Below are 25673 nucleotides of genomic sequence, written 5' to 3'. Positions count from 1 at the left end.
GATTGTGTAACTTCAATAACAAATGTGTCCTAAGCGCTTTGCCCATACTGATATTGCCTAAGTGAATGTAGGTCTCTGTCGCCCAGCAGGTCATTGTGGGGAGTCTGATGTTCTTAGCTCTGAATTCTGCCTCCTTCCAGAAATTCAGGTGTCAAGTGTATCCTTAGAGAGCTTCATTTTCCAAGGCTTCGGTTTCATCGTCTTCTCTCAACCCTAACTAAACTCCTCTCAGTTTTCTCAATAGAACTTTCTACTCTGTAGCTAATATAAATTTCCACAGCAACACAAAGTGCCCTGACAAATATGCTGAAAGGCGCTGAGAAGGAGGCTTATGCACAGAGAAAACTGCCTTCATACACACACACACACACACACACACGCACATGCTTTGTCTTAATTGTCCTTTAATAGCATGGATTTACGTGATTTCTAAAAGTGCTCTTTAGTATTTACAGAAACGGTACTTTCTATTTTCCATTTCTTTTCTAGTGAAATGTCTAAGGAAACAGCCTTTACATCTGTTTTGATTCCTCCTAAAATTGTTGCTGTTATTCTAAATACCAGCAGCAGAGTAGAGTATGTTCAGAAGCCATGATGTGATTATGTTCAGTCAGGTAGGTACATTCTTCACACGTGTACACACACACAAATACACACAAGGTACCTTTTCTACCCCCCCAGAGGAAACTAATTAAGAGTGCCACTCCTTTGGCAACACAGTAATCCCTGATCGCAGTGTTGTCAGTTACTCTCCTGGAGAGTCATTAAAAATACCATCACGGACTTTACCATGTGGGTGAAAATCTCAGAAACATCTTATCCTTTGACAATATTTCCTTTTGATCAGCACTTCCTTTTGCTGCCAATGTAATTAGTAGACTCACCAACACCTGCCCATATGAGGCACAAGGCCAGTGGGACACATCTCAGTACCTGAACTCCTAAAAAGGAGCCACAGGTCTAGTTTCTAAAGGATCTCTCTGGAACCCCCCTTACCTGGTGGCATCCACAAACATCCACATATCATTAAATCCGTAGTGGTTTTCAAGAATGTGGAAATTATCTAGCATCTTTGTGTTATGCTACCAAATGTTTAAAGAACTAATTCCAATCCTTCACACACTCTTCCAAAAAATTAGAAGAGGAGAGAACACGTCCCAGCTCATCCTATAAAACCAGCATTAACCTGATGGCAAAAGCAGACAAAGACATCAGGAGAGAACTGCAGACAAATATGAATATTGATATAAATATCCTCAAAAAATACTGGCAGACTGCACCCAACAACATACAAAAAGGATTGTACACCATGGCTAGGTAGGATTTATCCCAGGAATGCAAGATTGGTTTAGCATCTGAAAATCAATTGATGCAATACATTATATGAGGAGAATAAAGGATAAAATCCACTCAGCCATCTCAATAGGTGAATAAATACTGAGTGAAGTAAGTCAGACAGAGAAAGAGAAATATCGTATGATATCGCTTATATGCAAAATCTAAAAAGAAATGATACAAATGAACTTATTTACAAAACAGAAACAGACTCCCTGACTTAGAGAACCAACCTGTGGTTACTAGGGGGGAAGGGTGGGGGAAAGGGATAGCTGGGGAGTTTGGGATTGACATGTACACACTGCTATATTTAAAATGGATAACCAACAAGGACCTACTATACAGCACAGGGAACTCTGCTCAATATTATGTAACAACCTAAATGGGAAAAGAATTTGAAAAAGAATAGATACATGTGTAAGTATAACTGAATCACTTTGCTGTACACCTGAAACTATCACAACATTGTTAATCAACTATACTCCAATATAAAATTAAAAGTTTATAAAAAAGGATTTGACAAAATCCATTAACTCTTCCTGAAAAAAGACACTTCACACACCCTTTAGAAATATATGAGAATTTCCCCAACCTGATAAAGGCATCTGTGAAAAACCCACAGCTAACATCATACTTATTGGTGAAAAACTGAATACTTCCCTTCTAAGGTCAGGAGCAAGACAAGAATGTCCACTCTTCTTCTATTCAACATTGTACTGGAAGTTCTACTCAGAGAAGTTAGACAAAAAAATGAAATAAAAGGCATCCATATCAGAAAGGAAGAAGTAAAGCTATCTCTATTCACAGATGACATGATTTGTTTATAGAAAATCCTAAAGAACCCACTAAAAGAACTATTAAAGGTAATAAGCGACTCACGGACTTAGAGAATGAACTTATGGTTACTGGGGGGGAAGGGTGGGAGGGAGGGATAGACTGGGAGTTTGGGATTGACATGTACATACTGCTATATTTAAAATAACCAACAAGAACCTACTGTTAAAAAAAAAAAGGTAATAAGTGAGTTCAGCAGGGTTGCAGGGTATAAGATCAATATACAAAAACTAACTGCATTTCTATACTCCTGAAATGAACAATATGAAATTAAAAGAAAAATTGCACTTAAAGTAGCATCAAAAGAGTAAAATTCTTAGGAATAAATTTAACAAAAGAAGTACAAGACTTGTACACTGAAAACTACAAAACATTAGAAAGAAATAGATCTAAATAAATTGAGAGGCATGACGTATTCATGGATCAGAAAATTTAATATTGTTAAGATGGCAGTACTCCCTAAATTGATCTACAAATTCAGTGCAATTCCTCTCAACATTCCAGCTGGCCCTTACAGAAATTGACAGGCTGATACTAAAATTCATGTGGAAATTCGAGGGACTCCAATATAGCCAAAACAATCTTGCAAAAGAAGAACAAAATTGGAGGACTCACACGTCCCAATTTCAAAACTTACTACAAAGCAAAAGTAGTCAAGACTGTGGTTCTGACATAAAGATAGATCTATGTAAATTAATGAAATTGAATTGAGTCTATAAATGAATCCTTACATTTATAGTCAACTGATTTTTCAACAAGAGTGTGAAAAAAATCAATGGCGAAAAAATTGTGTTTTCAACAAATGGTGCTGGGAAAACTGGATATCCACATCCAAAAGAATGAAGTTGGACCCCTATCTCACACCATATACAAAAGTTAACTCAAAATGGATGAAAGACCTAATTATAAGTGTTAAAACTATAAAACTCTTAGATGAAATCTTAAGGGTAATCTTCATGAAATTTAATTAGGCAGTAGTTTCTTAGATCTGACATAAAAAATACACCCAGCAAAAGAGATAAGTTAGACTTCATTAAAATGGAAACTTCTATGCTTTATAGGACATTAAGAAAGTGAAAAAACACCAAATAGAATGGGAGAAAATATTTGCAAATCATAGATCTAATAAGGGATTTGTATCTAAAATATATTTTTAAAATCTTACAACTCAATAATAAAAGAACAAATAACTCAGTTTTTTAAAGGGCAAAGGATCAGAATAGACATTTCTCCAACGAAGCTGTGACCAATAAGTACGTGAAAAGGTTTTCAACGTAATTAGCCATCAGGGAAATGTATATCAAAACTAGTTAAATACCCCTTCTGTCTTAGTTCCTTTTGGCTGCTATAACAAAAATATTATAGAATATTTTTAGAATAGGTGGCTTATAAACCACAGAAATTTATTTCTCACAGTTCTGGAGGCTGGGAAGTTCAAGATCAAGGAGCTGGCAGATTCAGTGTCTTGTGAGGACCCACGCCCTAGTTCACAGATGGCCATCTTCTTGCTGTGTCACAAGAAGGGGGCAAGGGAGCTCTCTGGGGTCTCTTTTTTAAAGGCACTAATCTCATTCATGAGGGCTCTGCTGTCATGACCTAAAGCCCTCCCAAAGGCCCCACCTCCAAACACCATCACATTAGGGCTTAGGTTTCAACATATGAATTTGGGAGGCAGGTCACAAACATTCAGTTCCTAGCACCTTCATACCCACTAGGATGGCTGTAATACAAAGAGAAAATAGAACCTTCCTATACTGCTAGTGGGAATGTAAAGTGATGTAGCCACTGTTGAGAACAGTTTGGTGGTTCCTCTAAAGGTTAAATATAGAGCTACCAGATGATCCAGTAATTCCACCCTCAGGTAGATACCCAAGAGAAATAAAAAACCTATAACCACACAAAAACTTATACACAAATATTCATAGCAGCATTCATAATTCATAATAGCCCCAAAATAGAAACAACCCAAATGTCCATCAATTGATGAATGCATAAATAAAATGTGATCTGACTATGCGATGGAATATTATTCAACAATAAAAAGGAATGAAGTACTGATTCTACAACATGATGAACTTTAAACATCATGCTAACAGCAGAGCCAGGACTAGAACACAGGCAGTTTGTCTCTGGATTCTGTATGCCTCTACCCTGCTTTGCTTGGTTTTCACGTCGTCACCCCATTGTTTAGGAGCATTCTGGTCAACCTTGCTTCACTCTAACCTTTGGCTTTTTGTGTGATGCCAATAGGATCAGCAAAGTGCAAAGGAAAGCTGTCAGTGCCATCCACAGCCTGCTCAGTTCTCACGACCTGGACCCGCGTTGTGTCAAACCGGAGGTGAAGGTCAAAGTTGCTGCCCTCTACCTGCCTTTGGTTGGTATCATTTTGGATGCTTTGCCTCAGCTCTGTGACTTTACAGGTAACAATGCCTTCTGTTTCCTTCTTTTGATTGTTGAGAGCTCTTGCCAAATGCCCCGCTAAAATGAGGTTTCTGTTACTAGCTCCAGTGTTGACATGCTTGTGTGAGCAATTCCCAACACCGGTGCTCTCCAGACTTTTTTAACATAGGCCCCAATGAGTGTATTTTTTTTTAAGGCACATAGACCTGTATATGTTTTTCATTTAGAAATTGTTTGTTTATTCATTCACTCATTGGTCTGCTGGTATATGATGAACATTATAGACCATACACCACAAAGGATAAGATAATAACAGAATTATTTCTTTTGGAGATCCGTGCTCTAATGCCTTGAAATAAAGTTGTTCCTTTTTTTTTTTTCTTTTATGAGCTTTTAAGGAAAGAAGCAGATTCAAATGAGTCTAAACAAATGCCTTGAAATAAAGTTGTTCCTTTTTTTTTTTATGAGCTTTTAAGGAAAGAAGCAGACTCAAATGAGTCTAACCACTTGTACCATGCAAAAAAAAAAAAAAAAAAAAGGCATTGTATCTGACACTCTTAGGAGATTCTGCCACGACAGAGGAATTTTGCCTTTGGCACTAAGAGGCTCATTCTAAGGTTGAAAGTCAGTATCTCCCACTTGGCCACAAGAGGAAAGGATAGATTGTCTGAAAGGCCTTTGTGTACCTCCTGGGTTTATTTGCATGTTACTGTGTGGATTAGGGAATGTAGACAAACAAAACTACCCTCTCCCAAAAAAGAGCATCTTACCTGAGACCTTAGAAAGACAAGCCAATCTGCCTACCCTCCCCACAACACACACTCACACACACACAATTCTGGCCACTTCAGAGCGGTTCTTGCTTTTTCCTCAGCAAAGGGAAGTTCTTAAAAATTACCTTGCTTGTTTTCTCAACTGAGGAAGGATCCCAAGGAATGCTTATTGAGCTCAGCATCCTTGGAAGCAGTCATGCTCGGAATCTTAGAACCATCCATGTTTTCTTGCTTCCTGCAAATGCAAAGTGTCCTATGTGACTAAATTATTTCTAAAATCCTTGTGGTGACAATTCTTTAGCTCATAGAATGAGGAAAAAATGGGCAGGGAAATTACAGAAGCAAGCTTGGCACAAGAGATGAGCCGGCTGCAGGATGAGGTGCGTGGAGCTTCCTGTAGCAGTGCCTGACTGGAGGGCAAACGGAGAACAGAGTTGTCTTCAAGATTTAAAGATGCAATTCAGAGCATGGCAGGTGACTTGCAGACCATTTCTAGGATTTTGCCTGGACCTTTCAAGAAAGTTTCACTTGAAGACCTGTGATTTGTTTGTTCCCAAAGCAGGGAATCACATTAGCATGCATGATCCTAAGCTTCCTTGTTGATTAGAATTTTCCAAATCAGTGACTTGGGATCAAAACTTTTCAGCACTTGGTCTTTGAGCCTTTTAAGTCTCAATGGTTTCTTTACGTGTGCACTGAACTTTATAGTCATGACGTAGCTGACAAGTGGGAAAACAGTATAAGTATTCTATTATTAGAGGTAATATAGCGCATCTGTTACATATGAAATCTTTCGATTGATAAACTAATAAGAATACAGTATATTTTTTTAAAAAGATACAACTGAATTCAACTTCCAGCCTATTTATTACTATATATGACCTTTGGAAAGTTCCTCAGCCTTTTAATGCCTTCCCTTCCGTTCCTCGGTTGTAAAAATGTGATAACAATGCCTATATCTTAGGGTTGTGATAAAGATGAAATGAGAGAACTTCTATAAAAGCATTTTGGCAGCAAACGTTTCTATCCTCTCCTCTCCTTGTCTTGTAACCATGACCCTATGCACATTTAGGGGAAATGAGAACGTATGCTCACATTAATCCTGATAAAGTTATCAGGTCTTGAATAATTGCCACGTCTCTTCATTTCACCATTTGTTTAAAAACTCAACTGACTTAAAAACAACAGTGAATTATTATTTTTAAAAATTGAGTTCTGTTTTTATAAGTTTGGCAGGTGAAAATACTGTTGACACTAGTTTTTATGAAAAATTGAAAGTCAAAATACTATAATGTTGACAGGTCTAATAAAATTACAGGTTTTTAATGGATCAGTCATACGTGTTTTAACACACTTTTCTCAAAACTGCTTAAACAAATATTAATACTTTCTGTGTGTATGATTCATAATGGTCTTAAAACGAGCCTTTTAAATGGTGGGTCCTTATTTTGTTTGCATACATCTAGACCTATGTATAAATATAGATACATCTATATTACATGGATACAATAAATTAACATTTATTTCAGACATTCAAATTTTAATAAATTATTGCTGAATTTGTGATAATAGCTTGTTATTCTATAAGGTACTGTTTAATTCTGTAATTATAGGTTCCTTTCTATTTGGTCATTATTTGAAATATACGAATGAAGTAAAAATATCATATTATAGAAAAGTGTTATGAAAGCTTTGAAATTTTTTTTCAGTTTGAAAAATTAACTTCTAGCCTAACCTTGTGCTGGACATGTTCTCTCTTTTATTAGACTGCCTACTTTTTCCTATAGATGCTAAACAGGAATAAATAGATGATAAATAGATGCTATTTTCCTGTAGCAGATAAATAATGCTAAATTTCAGGTTTAAAATTACTGTGCTGACCTTAGTAACTAAGTATCAGTCACACATGGGGCAGAGGGTAGGGAACATAGGGTAATACCATCTTTGGCTTGATGGCAAGAAAGATTTTTTTAAGACTTTATTTTTTAGAGCAGTTTTGGGTTTATAGCAAAATTGAGAGGAAGGTACAGAGGTTTCCCATACACCCCCTGCCTGCACACATGCACAGCCTCCCCATTATCAGCATCCCCCGCCAGAGGGGTGCATTTGTTACAATAGATAAACCTACATTGAGACATCATAATCACCCAAAATTCATAATTTACATTAGGTTTCACTCTTGGTGTTGTACATTCTAAGGGTTTGGACAAATGTATAATGATATGGATCCAGCATTGTAGTATCATACAAATTAGTTTCTCTGCCCTAAAATTCTTCTGTGCTCTGCCTATTCATCCCTCCCTTCCCCCAACCCCTGGCAACCACTGAACTTTTTACTGCCTCTATAGTCTTGCCTTTTCCAGAATGTCGTGTAGTTGGAATCACACAGTATGTAGCCTTTTCAGATGGGCTTCTTTCACTTATTAATATGCGTTTAAGTTTCCTCCTCGCCTTTTCATGGCTTAATAGCTCATTTCTTTCTAGCACATTGTCTGGATGTGCCACAGTTTATTCATCCATTTACCTACTGAAGGACATCCTGGTTGCTTCCAAGTTGTGGCAATTATGAATAAAGCTGCTAGAAGCATCCATGTGCAGATTTTTGTGTGGACATAAGTTTTCAAGTCCTTTGGGTAAATACCAAGGAACATGATTGCTGGATCATATGGTAAGACCAATAGTATTTTAATTGCAGCTGCAGATGCCCGCAGTGGAAAAAATCGTACCAATGGCTCAGATGAAGAGCAAGAAGGGACCAGTGCAATTAACCAGAATGTGGCACTAGCCATAGCTGGGAATTTTACTTTGAAGACAAGTGGAACAATGCTGTCTTCCCTGGTATGTTGGTGCACAATTTCTCCCGTTTATTTTTCATTTTGTGTCTTTTCCCATCCTTTAATGGGCTTGTTCCTAAATCCACCCACCAGAACCCAGCATAGAGCAGGCAGTGAGATTTCTGCCTCATTGCTTGACACTAGAAGGAATCATTGTGAGGCTAGCAGTTGCAAAGGGAAATGGCACAGTTGAGGCAGCACTCAGTCAGGCAGGGTTCTGGCAACAGCAAGAGACTCACAGATCAAATTCAGGCAGTTTCAATGGTGCCAAGTTCAAGGCTCAGAAAACCAAGAAAGGGGAACTTGGAAAACCTGAGATATTGCAAAGGAGATCAAACCTAGGCTCCCTCAGGTGGGAGGCTGGCACTGTGTTTATTCTATGCGTATATTATTCATTCTGTGTCTGCCTTAAAAAAAAAGATTGAAGGAGGCCGGGCACTTGGTAGGGTGTGTCTTAAGCTTCTTCAGCTTTTCTAGGTCCCCAGAGAGCCTAAGCAGAGTTGTTTGGCTCTGTTCTTTTGCACAGACGCTATGGGCTTGAAGAGGGGCTCGTGCAGGAATACAACCTCTGATTCACTTGAGGTGGGATCTACCTCTGTTCCTTGCTGAGCTCTGACAATCCTTTTGTCAGGACAGCGCTGCATCCTCCAGCTTAATTTAACTTTGCATTTCAGTGTAGCGTTCGTATCTGCAGAGAACTCAGCTCAGTTCTTTCCCGGGAAGGCAGCCTCTCAACCTAATTCTGCTTTGCTGGGTGACTTTCTTCTCTTCCCTCCAGCACTCCCCCATTCCCCACACACCCCCATGAGAGTTGAAGGACAGGAGGTAAAAAAAGAGAAAAGAAACACTGGAGAGTTGACATCAGTCATCCTACAGTTGAATAAATATGGTGTGCTTTATGACCTCCTCCACCTTCCTACCTTCTTACCAAAGTTAGCTGCCTGACGTGGTGTGTGCCTTTTACATTGTTGTCTCCAACAGAGAAACTCAAAAGCCCAAGAACCTTCACCTCTTACAAGTTATTTTCTATGAAGTTATAATATTGTGTGTATACTCAGTACATCTAAAGATTTCACTTCTTCTTGTGGCCAGACTCAGAAAAACTAAAGTTAAAATAATTTCGTAAGCCCTATAATTCCCATCCAGACCTACCATTCCCCTCACATATGAACTAATACCTCACTGCAGCTTCACCACTACATTCCGTTGGATGTTAGCTCTGCCACGTGAATCGCATATTGTCCTTTGTGTTGATTGGATGAGTGACAGAAAGTGTGCTCAGCACTCTGAAATGAACACTGCAGCCAAAGTATGAAAGCAAACAGCCTGAGCCCCTACACCTCCCCCCCGCCAGCAGAGCATAAATTGTGGTTAAAGTCCCATTACAGAGGCCTCCACTGAATTATGCACTTGATTAATCTGCTGAGCAGTTCACGACCCTTATACTTTGGACTCCGACAAAGAAGCTAAGTCTGGAACAGTTAGGGTATTTCGGGAAACCAGCCCAGGGTAGTTCTTGGCTATAAGTCCAACCCTGCAGTCGCCAGCTTGAAGGAGAAATATAATACTTGAAGATCTCACAGCTGGGAAGGCCCTGTGTACCACTGAGATTGGGTTGGGGGAGGGCATGGTCAAGGTCCAGGGCAGACCACCAGACCACACTGCTCCTGCAACAGAGGGTGCCCTGGCTGAAAGCCTGGTTGGAATACTGCCCTGGGCCAGCCCCTTTGCAGAGACCCCCAGCTCAAAAGAACACGGCCTCCCCGGCTGGAGGAGGGCAGAGCTCCCGGAAACATCCCCGTCTAGGAAAAGTACCATTACTGTGTCTTAGGAAATAGCATCCCTTTCAATGTGTCTGCTGCTCGGCCTCTTGCCCTACTTCGATCTCCCAATCTGCCTGCTTCCAGCCCTACAAGCAGTACAACATGCTGAATGCCGACACAACCCGAAACCTCATGATTTGCTTCCTCTGGATCATGAAAAATGCTGATCAGAGCCTCCTTAGGAAGTGGATTGCTGACCTGCCATCAATGCAACTAAACAGGATTTTAGATCTCCTTTTCATCTGTGTCTCATGTTTTGAATACAAGGTATTGCTCAAGTTCTATCCTGTCTTGTCACTGTTCCTCTCTGTTTGGGCAGTGGGGGCATCCTTAACTTTGTCTTATTTCTGTATTAAAGTCCATAGCCTATTTGTATATCCATAACCTATCTAGCTATGATAATTCCACCAGCAAAGGATCTCTTCCTTCTGCAGAGAGAACCTCATTCCCATTACCAGGATTTCAGCCTTTGGGGCGTGTTTGTGTAGCACATGTCCAAACTGGCTGATGTCACCATGAAGTGTTCTGTCTTTAGGATTCTCCCCATGAACAGAGATCTAACCAAACTTAATGTCCTCTGCTTCTGTCCGATCCAGGGAAAACAGAGTTCTGACAAAGTCAGTACCCAAGTTCTGCAGAAGTCGAGGGACGTCAAGGCCAGGCTGGAAGAGGCTTTGCTCCGTGGGGAAGGGGCCAGAGGGGAGATGATGCGGCGCTGCCGGGCTCCAGGTGTGTTGGATCGGCCCTTCCCTGCTGTCAGCAGAGCTTTGTACCCTTTGTGGGAAGGAGTGTCCTCCCCACATGATGAGTAGACACCATCACTTTCTTAAGACGTTATGGTAATAGAGACAAGCAGCTTCTGGGATTCTGTGCAAGATGTATGTGATGTTAGCCCCATTCCTCTCAGGGAAAGCTCCTTTCCTGAGATCACAAGAACCCTGGAAGTGTCCTCAAATGGCATCTTCTGTTTCAAACTTGGTGGTGGTAAAAGGTCCCGTCCAAGAATGTGAGTCATAGGATGAGATAAAGGGTGTCTCCCTCAAGGCTGACACTTCTCCCCGGGATATTTGAATAGTCTATGTAGATAGTTCTACTGGATAGTTCTGGTTCCAAGATCGTCTTCTCAAATCATGCAGGGCACTATTAGAATGGATCCAGTCCTCGCAACGGTCTCAGAGTGTGCCAGTCCTTCAGGGATCTCACCACATTAGGAATGATCTCCAAAAAGCTGAGCTCTTCTCTGTAGGATAGAGTGAAGTGTTCAGGCACCCTCAGTCTTATTCACTGTGCTCAAGAAAAACAGAGTGACAGCTCCTTCTAGCAGTGGGACACCATGGTAGGGAACTTGGAAGGAGACGAGCTTTTTCAGTGGTGGTTGGACACCCTCTTTCAACACAAACACTCTCCTTTTCAATAATCCAGGGAGAACCCCCAATTTCACCGGAACCCTGTGTTCATGAGAAATGTGCTTGCTGACACTCCAGAAGGGCAGGTGTACTTTTAAGCTCTAGCCTGTCACTCAAAGAGCAGGTCAGCCCAGACTTGGTTGTGGGCTTTGTCTCCCACCAGCACCCAGCATGGATTCTAATTAGCCAGAGAAGTGATGCTGAGTCCTCTCAGTTGAGCTTGTTACGGAACTTCTGGTTATCTTGCTACTGCTAATCAAATTCCTGTCGTGCATTTCTTAACTCCTAGGGAATGACCGATTTCCAGGCCTAAATGAAAATTTGAGATGGAGGAAAGAGCAGACACATTGGCGGCAAGCTAATGAGAAGCTAGATAAGTAAGTCACTCAGCAACTTTGTGCTACTTTTACCTAAAGTTCAAAACTATTTTTCCCAGGCTACTTGTATTACTGAAACAACTACATCCTTCCAAGGGTAAGAAAATGAAACATCATTATCTGTGTAAATTCAGTTCATCCAGGGACCCGGGATAATCAAAGGTATAAAGAGTTATGATTTCCAGCCCTTAAATATTTATCACACTGATAAGCATTTAAAGAAAACTAATATTTAGCAATCTCAGCTAGCTTAAGAAAAGCCGCTGATGGGGCAGGACAGGGTACCCAGGACCACATCATTTCAATCCATATTTACACTCCAGAAATGTGTACAAAGATGTATATTCAGGGACATTTATGTCAGCATTACATAAAATTGTAAAAAAACTGGAACATTCTTAATGCTTAAGAATAGGGAAATATGTAATGAAATATTAGGTTGGCATTTAAATGTTTTCAAATCATTTTAATGGTATGGGAAATGCTTATGATATAATGTTAAGTGAACAAAGCAGAACAGATACTTGTTTTTAGAGTACAATCTTAAACCTCCAGCTACACATAGTAAATACATTTTTAAAAGACTGGAGGGAAATTTACCAAAACATTAACCATGGTTTTCTTTGGGTGTTGAGAATATGTGTAAATGATGTTTTCCTTTTTATACTTTGCTGTGTGTCCTACAATCGATCTGTATTATGATGTATTATCAGAAAACAATGCTAAAATGAAATGAAAGAAGAAAAATCCTGCTTGGATTGCAATATATGCTATATACCTATTGCTATATGTGCAACAATTTGGACATATGAGTGCTAAAATGAAATTGAATAGATAACACATAACAGCTGCTCCTCTTAGCAACAGGTAGCCTAATGAATCCTAGCGTTCACTGGCAAAACATTATACGGCTAAAGACACCCCCCCCACACACACACACTTGACAAGGCATAGGTAGGGTATCCCCATGGTGTATAAAGCACCCATCATAAGGAGGGATGGGAGATGGGGCAGACTTGAGTAGCAGTGTTGTTTTGTAAATAAATATGTTACTATCTTGGTTGTTACCACAAGAATGAATCAATCTGGCTCACTTATGGGACTTCTGGGAGTCAAATTTATTTTAAAACATTAAGGAGGTAAATATTTTTATTGTATGTGTTACTTGCACAGCCCAGTTGTTGGTCTTATGAATAATATCCATTTGGTTTGGGTATTTTATGCTTGTTCTAAGTTCCCTGAACTGATTTATAAGATATTGGTTCTGAGAGTGCATAAGTTCTAGTTCAGGCAATGAAACCCGCCCCCTGCCCCCCCAAAATTAAAGAAATATTGTATGTAGTTAGTTGCCACAGAACTGCTTGGGTGGTTAGGCCATGAGATTAAAAGAAGAGCTTAACAAAGCATGTTTGCCTGGGCTGTGTGAGTGGATGTTTGGGAAAACCTTTCCCTTTTGCGGCAGAAACAACACAATACTGAGACTTTCCATGCAGGGTGCACCAAACCGCTCCAGGTCAAGTCTCAGCCCTGAGCTACAGGATGGACTTCTCATAATCAGAGCTAATGATTCTCCTCTGATCATCTTCAGGGGTGATTTTTTAAAAAGAGAAAACATAGTAAAATTGTAACTGCTAAATTAAGCTATTTGGAAAACTTTTGTAATTATAATAGTGGTGTCTTTCACCTTTTTTCTTTCAGATCACTTTTCAATTATTTTGGCTCTGTTTCTTTTAGAGCAGTCATTTTCAACCTGGGCTGTACATTAAAATCACCTGGGGAGCTTTTACAACCTCCCAGTGCCCAGGTGTACCCCAGGACAGTTAGCTTGGAATCTCCAGCAGCAGAACTCAGAAATCAGTATGTGGTGAAACTCCCTAGGTGTTTCTTGTGTAGTCAAATTTGAGAGCCATCGTTTTAAAAAAATGGCTTTTTAAAAATCAAATTAGTAGTGGTGATGGTTGCACAACAAATATGAATGTACTTAACTGTACACTTAAAAATGGTTAAGGTGGTAAATTTTGTGTTATGTGTATTTTACCACAATTTAAAAATTTGGAAAAAAAAATCCAGATTAGGTCACTCTGGATCTGCACTGTCCAGTACAATAGCCAAGGTAGTACTATAAGTGAAAAATACGTGCCAGATTTTGAACGTAACACAAATAAAAGAATGTAAAATATCTCATTAGTAAGTTTTATTGTGATTACACATTGACTATTTTTTGATATATTGGGTTAAATAAAATATATTAACATTAATTTCACCTGTTTCTTTTGGCTTTTTCTGGTGTGGCTACTACAAAACAGAAGATGACACATGTGGCCCCCATTATGTTTCTTTTGGATAGCTTTGCTCTAAATCTAAACCTCCAGTAAATTAATAAAAAGTAGCTTCTAAATTTCACTTATTTTACACAAATATTATCATTTGGAGAATGAGGAAAAAATGTAGAGCAGCTTGGGACCACAGAGCCTATCCTAAGCGTGAAAACATTTTCTTTTAATTAAAAAAAAAATTTTTTTAACATCTTTATTGGAGTATAATTGCGTTACAATGGTGTGTTAGTTTCTGCTTTATAACAAAGTGAATCAGCTATACATATACATATGTTCCCATATCTCTTCCCTCTTGCATCTCCCTCCCTCCCACCCTCCCTATCCCACCCCTCTAGGTGGTCACAAAGCACCAAGTTGATCTCCCTGTGCTATGCGGCTGCTTCCCACTAGCTATCTATTTTATGTTTGGTAGTGTATATATGTCCGTGCCACTCTCTCACTTTGTCCCAGCTTACCCTTCCCCCTCCCCGTGTCCTCAAGTCCATTCTCTAGTAGGTCTGCATCTTTATTCCCATCCTTCCCCTAGGTTCTTCATGACCTTTTTTTTTTTTTTAGATTCCATATATATGTGTTAGCATACGGTATTTGTTTTTCTCTTTCTGACTTACTTCACTCTGTATGACAGTCTCTAGGTCCATCCACCTCACTACAAATAACTCAATTTTGTTTCTTTTTATGGCTAATATCCCACTGTATATATGTGCCACATCTTCTTTATCCATTCATCTGTCGATGGACACCTAGGTTGCTTCCACGTCCTGGCTATTGTAAATAGAGCTACAATGAACATTGTGGTACATGACTCTTTTTGAATTATGGTTTTCTCAGGGTATATGCCCAGTAGTGGGATTGCTGGGTTGTATGGTAGTTCTATTTTTAGTCTTTTAAGGAACCTCCATGCTGTTCTCCATAGTGAAAACATTTAAAACGCAGGGAAGGGACTTCCCTGGTGGCGCAGCAGATAAGAATCCGCTTGCCAGTGCAGGGGACACGAGTTCGATCCCTTGTCTGGGAAGATCCCATGTGCCGAGGAGCAGCTAAGCCCGTGCACCACAGCTACTGAGCCTGCGCTCTAGAGCCTGCGAGCCACAACTACTGAGCCCACACACCACAACTATTGAAGCCTACACGCCTAGAGCCCGTGCTGTGCAACAAGAGAAGCCACCACAATGAAAAACCCGTGCACTGCAATGTAGAGTTGCCCCCGCTCGCCACAACTAGAGAAAGCCCACACAGAGCAGCAAAGACCCAACACAACCAAAAGTAAACATTAAAATTAAATTAAAATAAAATAAATAAAATTATGCAGGGAAATATTTATTCTGAGCCCTTGATGGTATGTAAGCCATAGCAATGCCCCCATCATTGGGTGAAGGGGACTCAAGCGCAGCTAAGTGATTATCCTGGACCAAGAGTTTTGAGCTCATATCAGGATGCCCCAACCCCTATGGCAACATGTTGGCCACTGGGACATCTTGGGAAAGTTAATTCTTCACACTTTCCTTTCCTGGCCACTATATTTAGGAGATACAAAATGTCTCTTTCCATCTTCACTTGGATTTTATGAGAATGGATAAATTAATGCATAAAATGTTCTGATTCTTTAAAAAGGAACCTAATAGAGAAGCAGCACCAGGTAATTTCCCATTCCCTCGTGGGTAATAATCACTGACGTCCAGCAGGATGTTAGATGGCCTGCCCCACAGGAATGCAACCTTGCTTCCCATTGGAAAAGGACAAAAGGTCCATACTTGACTGTGCAACCCCAAGGCAGTCTTTGGAAAGTCAAGACACTGACTCTTCCCTGACCGAGTTCTGAAACATCATCCTTTCCTAATCAAGCAGCATCGCGATTAGCCAAATTCACATCACACCCAGTCTCACCTCCTCTAGCTTGTTGCCGAGGCTTGTTGGCTCAGATCAGGAGATGGTTCTCATGGGTGAAATGCAAGAATGACCCTGAAGCTTTTTTTTTTTTTTTTTTTGCGGTACGCGGACCTCTCACTGTTGTGGCCTCTCGCGTTGCAGAGCACAGGCTCTGGACGCGCAGGTTTACCGGCCATGGCTCACGGGCATGTGGGATCTTCCCAGACCGGGGCACGAACCCGTGTCCCCTGCATCGGCAGGCGGACTCTCAACCACTGCGCCACCAGGGAAGCCCAACCCTGAAGCTTTAAGCACCAATCTGATTGGCTGACCTAATTGCTAGTAATAACCAATAATTGCTTTTTTACCCTTTTTGTTATTTTTTTAATTATCATTATTCATAATGGGGGGATGGGGATAGCCTGGAGACTTTACCTAGAAAGCCTTTTTAACCAGACACCAATTACAGAAGGCACCTATATTCCTTAGTTACCAGTAACCGGCTGCTTTGTTTTCACTTCAAGATTGACTCTTCAGAAGATTTCTTTACACTTGGAATATAGATTACCATCATTGGGAAATGGACAGATTTGATAGGCACTTTAATTTGACCTCTTTTTGTTTCTTAGAACAAAAGCAGAGTTAGATCAAGAAGCCTTGATCAGTGGCAATCTAGCTACCGAAGCAAATTTAATCATCCTGGATATGCAGGAAAACATTATCCAGGTGAGGACAACAAACAACTGATCTATTCAACATGAATATGTTTACTAGAATTTAATAAGGAATTCTTTATAGAAAATTGTGAAAGAAATAAACAAGATATGAAATGCTTTTTGTTTAAATGAAGTTGGGAAGTTTACCATTTACAATAGTGTCCACCTTACAAATTCCAGAGATACTTACCGAACATCCTTCTGGATTCATTGACTTGAAGCTTGCTTGGAAAGAGTTAGGTGCTTGAAAGACTGACTCTCGTAGTTAAATCTGCCTGTGCATGTGCAAAGTTTATAATGTGGGTGGTGGGCTTATAGTTCAGTATCTAGAATAGGGGTGGTAGGGTTTTTTTTTTTTTGATAGGTCAACTCCATTTGAATTATCGTTGATGTCTGTATGGGAGCTAAGATTATGACCGGGCTAGGTAAAAGGAGTGCTAAGTGTGATTAATGATGTCTGTTTTGGACACAAATTAGTGAAGAAAAATCATTTGTACCAAGAATTTGCCATCCCTGCTGTAGAAAAGTGTTATATCAATGTGAATTTTATAGTAATACAATTCACCATACTAATTTCATTTTCTAAGTGAATGCTTCCAGAAATTCTCAAGACATCTAGGTGATAATGGGTTTTTAGTTAACCTGAAAAATGAGTCCTTACATGTTTCCAATGAAAAATCACTTATTAGAGGGCTAGAAGAAGAAATATTGTCGAAACATATTTGAACTTAGTAATCCAACTTTTAAGTTATCTTTTAAAAAGTGATTATTGTACAAAAGTATATGGTACCTTTGATAAATACTTGTTATCAAATACTTGGCATCGGGCTTCCCTGGTGGCTCAGTGGTTGAGAGTCCGCCTGCCGATGCAGGGGACACAGGTTCATGCCCTGGTCCGGGAGGATCCCACATGCCGCGGAGCGGCTGGGCCCGTGAGCCACGGCCGCTGAGCCTGCGCGTCTGGAGCCTGTGCTCCGCAACGGGAGAGGCCACAACAGTGAGAGGCCCGCGTACCGCAAAAAAAAAAAAAAAAAAATACTTGGCATCATTTTGATTATATCTTTATACAATACTGCTTTGAGTGCTATATTCTTAACTCCAGTCCTCAAAATGTATTTACAGTTTTCAAAGGAAGCTGAAACTTATTTATCATTGATTTTGGGGACATTAGTCCTGCTGCAGCTGATAAATAAGCTTCTGTTTAGAAACATCACTGCCACAAGCAGCCCCTATTCCCTCCTGTTCCTCTTTACAGTTTAAATAAAGTTCCAAGAAGAGGAATCTTGACACAAAGGGAGACATCCTGTGACCCAACTCTGTAGGAACCCAACTCTGTAATGGGAAGCCCACAATTGTGGTTTGAAAGCCCACAAGAAAAGCTGTGCCTTGTATACAAGGAAAGAACATTCCAAAAGCTGTTGCCCAGGATTGGGGGAAGGTGTACCTTATAACTTGGTTTAGCAGCCCAGAATTAGGCATAAATCCCAAATCAATTGGGAGTTTTGGAATAAAGTCATGTGGAAATAGGTCTTCAGCTCGCCTGGTAGTGGACGATATACGGGGTGCTTTCCCAAACCCTTCAGATCATAGACAGAGAGAGGTGAAACATCAGCATCCCTGTGCTAATTGCCAAGAGCACCCACCTGTGTCTTCCCCCTCAGTTCATGGGCATAGCACAGGGATTCATTGATGCTGTTCTGTTCCCCCAGGCAAGCTCGGCTCTGGACTGTAAAGACAACCTGCTGGGAGGCGTGCTAAGGGTCCTGGTGAATTCTCTGAGCTGTGATCAGAGCACCACCTACCTGACTCACTGCTTTGCGACACTCCGTGCTCTCATTGCCAAGGTAAGCATGGGACACTTGCTTTCTTACTCTTAATTAAGAGTTAAGATTCTCATCAATCTAGCTTCACATTTCTTGCTTCAGGTGCACCAAAACCCACAGACCACTGTGTTAAGTGACACTGCGGTAAAAGTCTTAAGTCTCATTAGGAAGGAAGCAGATACACTGATTCTACAGGACTCACCATAAAGAGGAAAAACAGTGCCTCTCACACTAGAAATGTGGGCCCAACTATAGAAATTTGAAATGGCTACTCACTGAAGACATGAGAGTGGAAATCAGTTGAGCAACTTTGTTTTTCACCCTTTTTCTTTAGTACCTTATCTGAGTGAGATTCAATTCCTATACATGACTCCCATTCGTAAATCTTACAAAATATCATGTCATAAAATGCAGAAGGTTTAGAAATACATTTCTCATAGCCTGAAGAATATAAATTTTCCTGAGGTAAAACAGTCTATTGCAGATTCCTATCTCCCCCTTTATTGAAAATCTCGGTTGATGCCTTCTATCTGGGATCTTTTACATTTAGAAAGTGGAATCCCGGGACTTTCCCTGGCGGTCCAGTGGTTAAGACTCTGCGCTTCCACTGCAGGGGTGCGTGTTCGATCCCTGGTCGGGGAACTAAGATCTGCAAGCCGTGCAGCGTGGCCGTGGAGGGTGGGTGGGAAAGAAAAAGAAAATAAAGTGGAATCCCTCTGCTCTCACCCGTCAGGATCATTTGCTCTTTCTCAGTCACCAGTAATTTCCAGGGAGCCCAGTAAACTCAGGCTAATTCCTTCAGAGTTCGGACTTCAGCAGGGAAGGCAGCCTGGCTAACCGTGCAGCTAATTACGCAGCCCTGATCTTAGCTGAGCAGCTCATAATGAGATCTTAAGTCGACTCCGTTGCTTCACTTCATCTTCTGATTCAAGGAACTCATCATCTTTATGGAGCAGCGCATTAATTCTTGTGGGCTTTTTGCTTGTCCAAGCAGCCATTTCCATATTTCAACAGGCATCCAGTCCAGAAAGTGTACGATCGTGCCAAGTGACGTCTTATGGCCCCTGTGTCTCTCCTAGTTCGGCGACTTGCTGTTTGAGGAGGAAGTGGATCAGTGCGCGGACCTGTGTCAGCGAGTGCTGCATCACTGCGGCAGCAGCATGGACGTCGCCCGGAGCCAAGCCTGCGCCACTCTCTACCTCCTCATGAGGTTCAGCTTTGGAGCCACCAGCGTAAGCGCCCAGGGCGACCCAGAATCAGCAGAGAGAGTCAGTGCGAAGCCCTGGGGGAGGAAGAGTGTGCACTATTGCAGTTGACTTCTGCCACGTGGGAAGGAAACAGTTGGGCATGTAGATGGATAGCAGCTTTTGTTTGACTTTGCTTCTAGAAGTAAATTATTAAGATTGATGAATGCAGTGGTTTCCATCCGTGTGTTTCAATAAGAAATGAACAAATACGTGTAGATTCAAGGTTGTCATGTGTGGGGAAAAAAAAATACAACAGAATTAGGACTTCAGAAGAGTTTGTCCTGTTTCTAAAATCTGATTGGTACCAGAATGACCTGTGGAAGAGAATTTGCAATGATCGCTATCATCCACACCTGAGTGTTAATTGAAACTTAGCAGCCTTTGGAATTCAGCTTTATTACAGCACCGTCTTAGTTTGTCTAGATTTTAGTATGTTCTTTTGGAATTTACATCTGTAGTCACGTTAATGAGCGTGCTCAACTGATATGAAAAGATAACTTGGCCCATGGAAGAAAGGCAGGGCCCTCAGAATGTATTAGGTATAACTATTTAAAAGCCTTTAGGACATTCCTCAGAGGCCAGAGGCCCTTGGAATAGCCACAGTTTTCCATGGGCCTAGAAGGAAAGGAGAAACAAAGTTGCTGCCTACCCAGAATCCAGAAATCTCAGAAATCTTGCCCACAGAGATCCTGTTCCTCTTTACAGTTTAAATAAGGTTCCAAGAAGAGGAATCTTGACACAAAGGGAGACATCCTGTGACCCAACTCTGTAGGAACCTTCCAGCCTTGCTGCACGGAGCTGGCCAGGTCCTCAATGAAAACTTAAAAGGAACTGAAAGATTTATGTCAGGGCAATAGCCACTTAAACCAGTTAAACAACAGTATGAGTCTTGAGCGAAGTATAGCTCATATTTCATTGGGAAAAAAAAGGAAATGATTGAGACTGGGTTAAAGAAACACCGGAGAGTTATTGGTATCTGGCTCTACTGCCTTCAACTATCTACTAGCTGAGTGCCTCTTATTTGTTCCATCATTATTTTTTCCTGACTCAGAACTTTGCAAGAGTAAAGATGCAAGTCACCATGTCTCTGGCATCTTTGGTGGGAAAAGCACCAGACTTTAATGAGGAGTACCTGAGAAGATCCTTGAGGACAATTTTGGCCTACGCGGAAGAGGACACAGACATGCAGACCACTCCTTTCCCCATGCAGGTAGACTGAAAAGCGTGCCTTGTCTGTGATCAGCCAGTTGTAAACTCGTGTGTGTGTATGTATGTGTGTGTACACACACACACACACATATACATACTTATACATACATATATATGTGCATGTGTATATGTAGGTAATATATAACTCCATATAATATATTATATAGCATATATAGTTATGGATTATATAATTTTTGTGAAATATATATATTATAATTATGTCATATGATACAGATAATTATATAACGTATTATGATATATATTAGATGGAATCTAAGCTGAGGTCCTAAGCTGCCTCCTACTTGGTATAAAAAGCTCTGATGTTCCAGAGTACAGTTGAGGGCTTTCAGGTTGCAGATAACTGAAACTAGTTCAAACTAATTTAACCAAGAAGGTGTTTGAGAGGGAAGATAATATAACGATTCAGGACTAATTCATGGATCCCAAGGGCCAACTCACATCTGGGCCTCAAAAGTGCCTGGACCTGCAAAGGTGAGGTCAAAGAGGATCCAGTCTAGACTCCCCTCACCTGTGCTCTCTCCTGTCTTAGCGAAGCCTGTCCATGGCTGCCCCTTGGACTTTCAATGCATCCTAACTTGTTACCATGGACTCCAAAGCTGAGACTGTTTGGGGCGTACACTTTTTTTTGCAGGTGGAAGAACTTCTCTGCAATCTGAATAGCATCTTATATGACACAGTGAAAATGAGGGAATTTCAGGAAGATCCTGAGATGCTTATGGATCTCATGTACAGGTAAACTTTTCTGGTAAAATCAAAAGGGTGTCACTTGAGGATCTAGGGTTTGTCACTATGAAGTTCTTATCAATATAATGATCACAGGAAATGTGAGTACAGTGTTTTGGCTGACATCCAAAACTGTACTTAGAAATCGGTAGAAAATCACCATTCAGAGGGTGTTGATTCATGTACACGTTTTCAGAAAGATCTCCCTAATTTAAAGGGAGGTACTTATTTTTTGAAATTATTTTCTACTTACCTTAGAATGAGAGAAGAGAACTATCACCTGTTACATGAATTATTTCTGAAATGTTTTTCCACTTATATTCAGACATACATGTAAGTTTTATTTAGAAATCATATTTTACTCTGTCATTTAAAATTTTGTCTTATAGTCCTTGTTTTAGGAGAAACTACTTACAAAGGCAAAATTGTTCTGATGCGATGTCATAAGAAGGGTAGTACTTTTTTTTTTTTTTTTTGGCTGCGTTGGGTCTTCGTTGCTGCACGCGGGCTTTCTCTAGTTGCGGCGAGCGGGGGCTACTCTTCGTTGCGGTGCGCGGGCTTCTCATCACAGTAGCTTCTCTTCTTGCGGAGCACGGCCTCTAGGCACGCGGGTTTCAGTAGTTGTGGCACGCGGGCTCTAGAGCGCAGGCTCAGTAGTTGCGGCGCACGGGCTTAGTTGCTCCGCGGCATGTGGGATCTTCCCGGACCAGGGCCCGAACCCGTGTCCCCTGCATTGGCAGGTGGATCCTTAACCACTGCGCCACCAGGGAAGCCCAAGGATACTACTTTCGTCTTCTGTTATTTTTTTGCGAGAAAAGAAGAAAATTGCTAGAGCTCCATTCAAATAGACATCATTTTGTCAGGGTTTTTTTTCCCCCCATAAATCTTTAACTAAATCATAGCATTCTTGGCATCCTGCACACCCCAAACATGGAATGAAAAAAGCTGGACTGATAGATGTTTGCCTCTTCTCTCATTCTCTGAACATGTAGGCAAAACTCTTAATGGGAAAAAAACTGGCCATGCACAATAGAAAAACACTGTCACTAACCGTTGTCCTTGAAACTTTCTCAACCCATCTTTAGAATTGCCAAGAGTTACCAGACATCTCCTGACCTGCGGCTGACCTGGCTCCAGAACATGGCAGAGAAGCACACCAAGGGAAAGTGCTACACAGAGGCTGCCATGTGCCTGGTGCACGCAGCTGCCTTAGTGGCTGAATATCTGAGCATGTTGGAGGACCACAGCTACCTGCCCGTGGGCAGCGTCAGCTTTCAGGTGGGGGGGACAAGTTTAGCTTTTCCTTTAGCGCAGTGGTTCTCAACTGGGGGCATTTGACAGTCTCTGAAGACATTTTAGGTTGTTACAACTGAGGGTGGGAAGGTGGGTGCTACTGACAGTTAATAGGTATAAACCAGGGATGCTGCTGAACACCCTACAATGCATAGGATAGCTCCCACCACAAAGAATTATCTGGCCCCAAACATCAATAATGCCAAGGTTGAAAAACCCTGCTTTAGTGTATTAAATTTGCCTCTTCTAATTGCTTTACCATCTTGGGTTTTTAAAAAAAATTTTTTTTAAATTTATTTATTTGTTTTTATTTTTGGCTGTGTTGGGTCTTCGTTGCTGCGTGCCGGCTTTCTCCAGTTGTAGTGAGCAGAGGCTACTCTTCGTTGCGGTGCACGGGCTTCTCATTGCAGTGGCTTCTCTTGTTGTGGAGCACGGGCTCTAGGCACACGAGCTTCAGTAGTTGTGGCACGTGGGCTCAGTAGTTGTGGCTCACGGGCTGTAGAGCGCAGGCTCAGTAGTTGTGGTGCATGGGCTTAGTTGCTCTGTGGCACGTGGGATCCTCCCGGACCAGGGCTCGAACCCGTGTCCCCTGCATTGGCAGGTGGATTCCCAACCACTGCGCCATCAGGGAAGCCCCCCCAAAATTATTGTTTACAATAAATGTAGAGTCGATAGGCACTTTAGACATTCCCAAACACTTTCACGTCCATGATTTCATTTGGCCTTCCCCATAAACCAGTGAAACAGACAGAGAAGGTATTATTACTCCCACTTCACAGATAAACTGAGAGAGCAACTTTTCTAAGGTTATTTAAACCCTTTCTCAAAGACTTGTAGTTGGCACAGTATACTGACAACTGTGAAAGTATTTTTTCTAAATATTGGAGAAATTATTTCCCTCAGGGCCCATTCCTTTTATTACACTCCCTAACTCTGTAATATCCTCCTCGCTAATGTAAAATCAAGAAAGAACCAAATTGGGACTTCCCTGGTGGCGCAGTGGTTAAGAATCCACCTGCCAATGCAGGGCACACAGGTTCGACCCCTGGTCCGGGAAGATCATGCCACAGAGCAACTAAGCCCGTGCGCCACAACTACTGAGCCTGCATTCTCGAGCCCGCGAGCCACAACTGCTGAAGCCCGCGCACCTAAAGCCCATGCTCCGCAACGAGAGAAGCCACCACAATTAGAAGCACACTTCAACAAAGGGTAGCCCCCTCGCTACAACTAGGGAAAGCCCGCACGCAGCAATGAAGACCCAACGCAGCCAAAAACAAATAAATAAAATAAATAAATTTATTTAAAAAAAAAGAAAGAACCAAATTGACCTGGGAAGGGAAAAAAAGGGCTGAATCAATACTGTCTTAGGATGAGCTGAATATTACCCATAGTTAGCAGAGGGAAATTGTCTGCTAGGCCTGAAAGTTGGTTCAGGCTGGGATGCTCAGTGGCCACTTGGACTGTTTTGGCTGAGTAGTTTAAAACAGTCTTTAGAGGAAACAAAAAATTTTACGAGTACTTTTAGAGGCATAATCTGTAGAAATGACAATCCCTGAAACCTGTAACAATATAGTACAGTAAGAGAGCCCTTTTCAAGCCAGACTCACAGAGTCATTTACAAGTGTTTGGATTATTCTTGTTTGAATTTTCGTGACTGATTTTTATAAAAAGGTCTGTTCTCATTGTTGCTCTTCAACACAATTTTGTGATGCTGTGTGAACCAGAAAGAGAAGACAGTTCAAAGTAGCTTTCCCAGGCTTATAGAGTAAGACACAAAAACTGTTGCTGCTAGAGCCAGGAGCTTCTGACTTCCTGAATACTGTTCACCAGGCAATCTGGGTATTGCCTCATACTACTAATTCCTCCTTTCTTATGGTCTTCAGTAACAATAGTATTTATTCTATCATTTTATTCTCAGCAAACGAATTTTATTCTCAATTCAGGAATGTTCATTATAAAGCCAAAAATTTAATTCTTATCCCAAAAGCATAAAAAATCATATCTGATTTTGAATCACATAAAAGTGCAGAAAGGTATAAAAATCAATTTTAGACATATTTGCTTTTTTGTAAAATTTATTTTGGCCGTACGATATTAGCAAGGATAAATATTATAAGTGCTACTCTTTCAATTACCAGAAATCTCTGGGTTTAACACTTAATGTGGAATTATATCAACCTCTTGTCTTGTTTCATTACTATTGCTTATAAATTCTTTTTAATTTGCCTATAGTAAGTCATGCCAAGGTGAGTAGAATAGTTCTTCTAGAAACAACAGAAAAACTCCACATTGTCCCTACACGGGAGCATATAGCTCTATTTTTTCATAGACCTTTATCCACATATTCATTCTTTTAGGTGATATTTATTGAGCACTTATTCTGTCCTCATGGACTTTACATTCCAGCCAGGGAGAGTGGCATCATACAGCTAATTCTTCCATTTCTTATTCAATTTCAATTATGATAAATGCTGTAATAAAGAGGTACAAGATGCTGTGAGTGTTTAGCACGTGACTCAGCCTGTGGGTCATGGAACACTCAGAAAGACGAGGAACGGGAGGGGGAAGCAGAAGGAACTGTGAAGGATGAGGTCTTCAGAATACACAGAACATGGTGAGTTAGGTGATCTCAGCTACAGAAAGAGAAGCCAAATTAC

The 25673-nt window shown here is 40.9% G+C and overlaps 1 protein-coding gene across 5 annotated transcripts in view; it reads left to right on the top strand.

Moving 5' to 3' along the window:
• The window catches only part of DOCK8 (dedicator of cytokinesis 8), a 224196-nt gene that overhangs the window by 173353 nt on the left and 25170 nt on the right, over positions 1–25673 (top strand). For all 5 annotated transcript variants that reach the window (XM_089913260.1, XM_022573565.3, XM_089913261.1 and 2 more), the window contains 11 exons: positions 4420–4589; positions 8038–8180; positions 10084–10266; positions 10596–10728; positions 11695–11782; positions 16614–16710; positions 18410–18544; positions 19603–19755; positions 20822–20980; positions 21632–21732; positions 22809–23001. In XM_089913260.1, coding sequence (XP_089769386.1) covers positions 4420–4589; positions 8038–8180; positions 10084–10266; positions 10596–10728; positions 11695–11782; positions 16614–16710; positions 18410–18544; positions 19603–19755; positions 20822–20980; positions 21632–21732; positions 22809–23001 — 1555 coding nt within the window. The remainder of the gene's footprint in view (positions 1–4419; positions 4590–8037; positions 8181–10083; positions 10267–10595; positions 10729–11694; positions 11783–16613; positions 16711–18409; positions 18545–19602; positions 19756–20821; positions 20981–21631; positions 21733–22808; positions 23002–25673) is intronic.

This window comes from Delphinapterus leucas, chromosome 6, assembly GCF_059928025.1.
Source record: "Delphinapterus leucas isolate spDelLeu-1000000601 "Yukka" chromosome 6, BTC_Dleu_Yukka2, whole genome shotgun sequence".
Taxonomy (NCBI): domain Eukaryota; kingdom Metazoa; phylum Chordata; class Mammalia; order Artiodactyla; family Monodontidae; genus Delphinapterus; species Delphinapterus leucas.
This window is presented reverse-complemented; position numbering and strand designations above follow the sequence as displayed.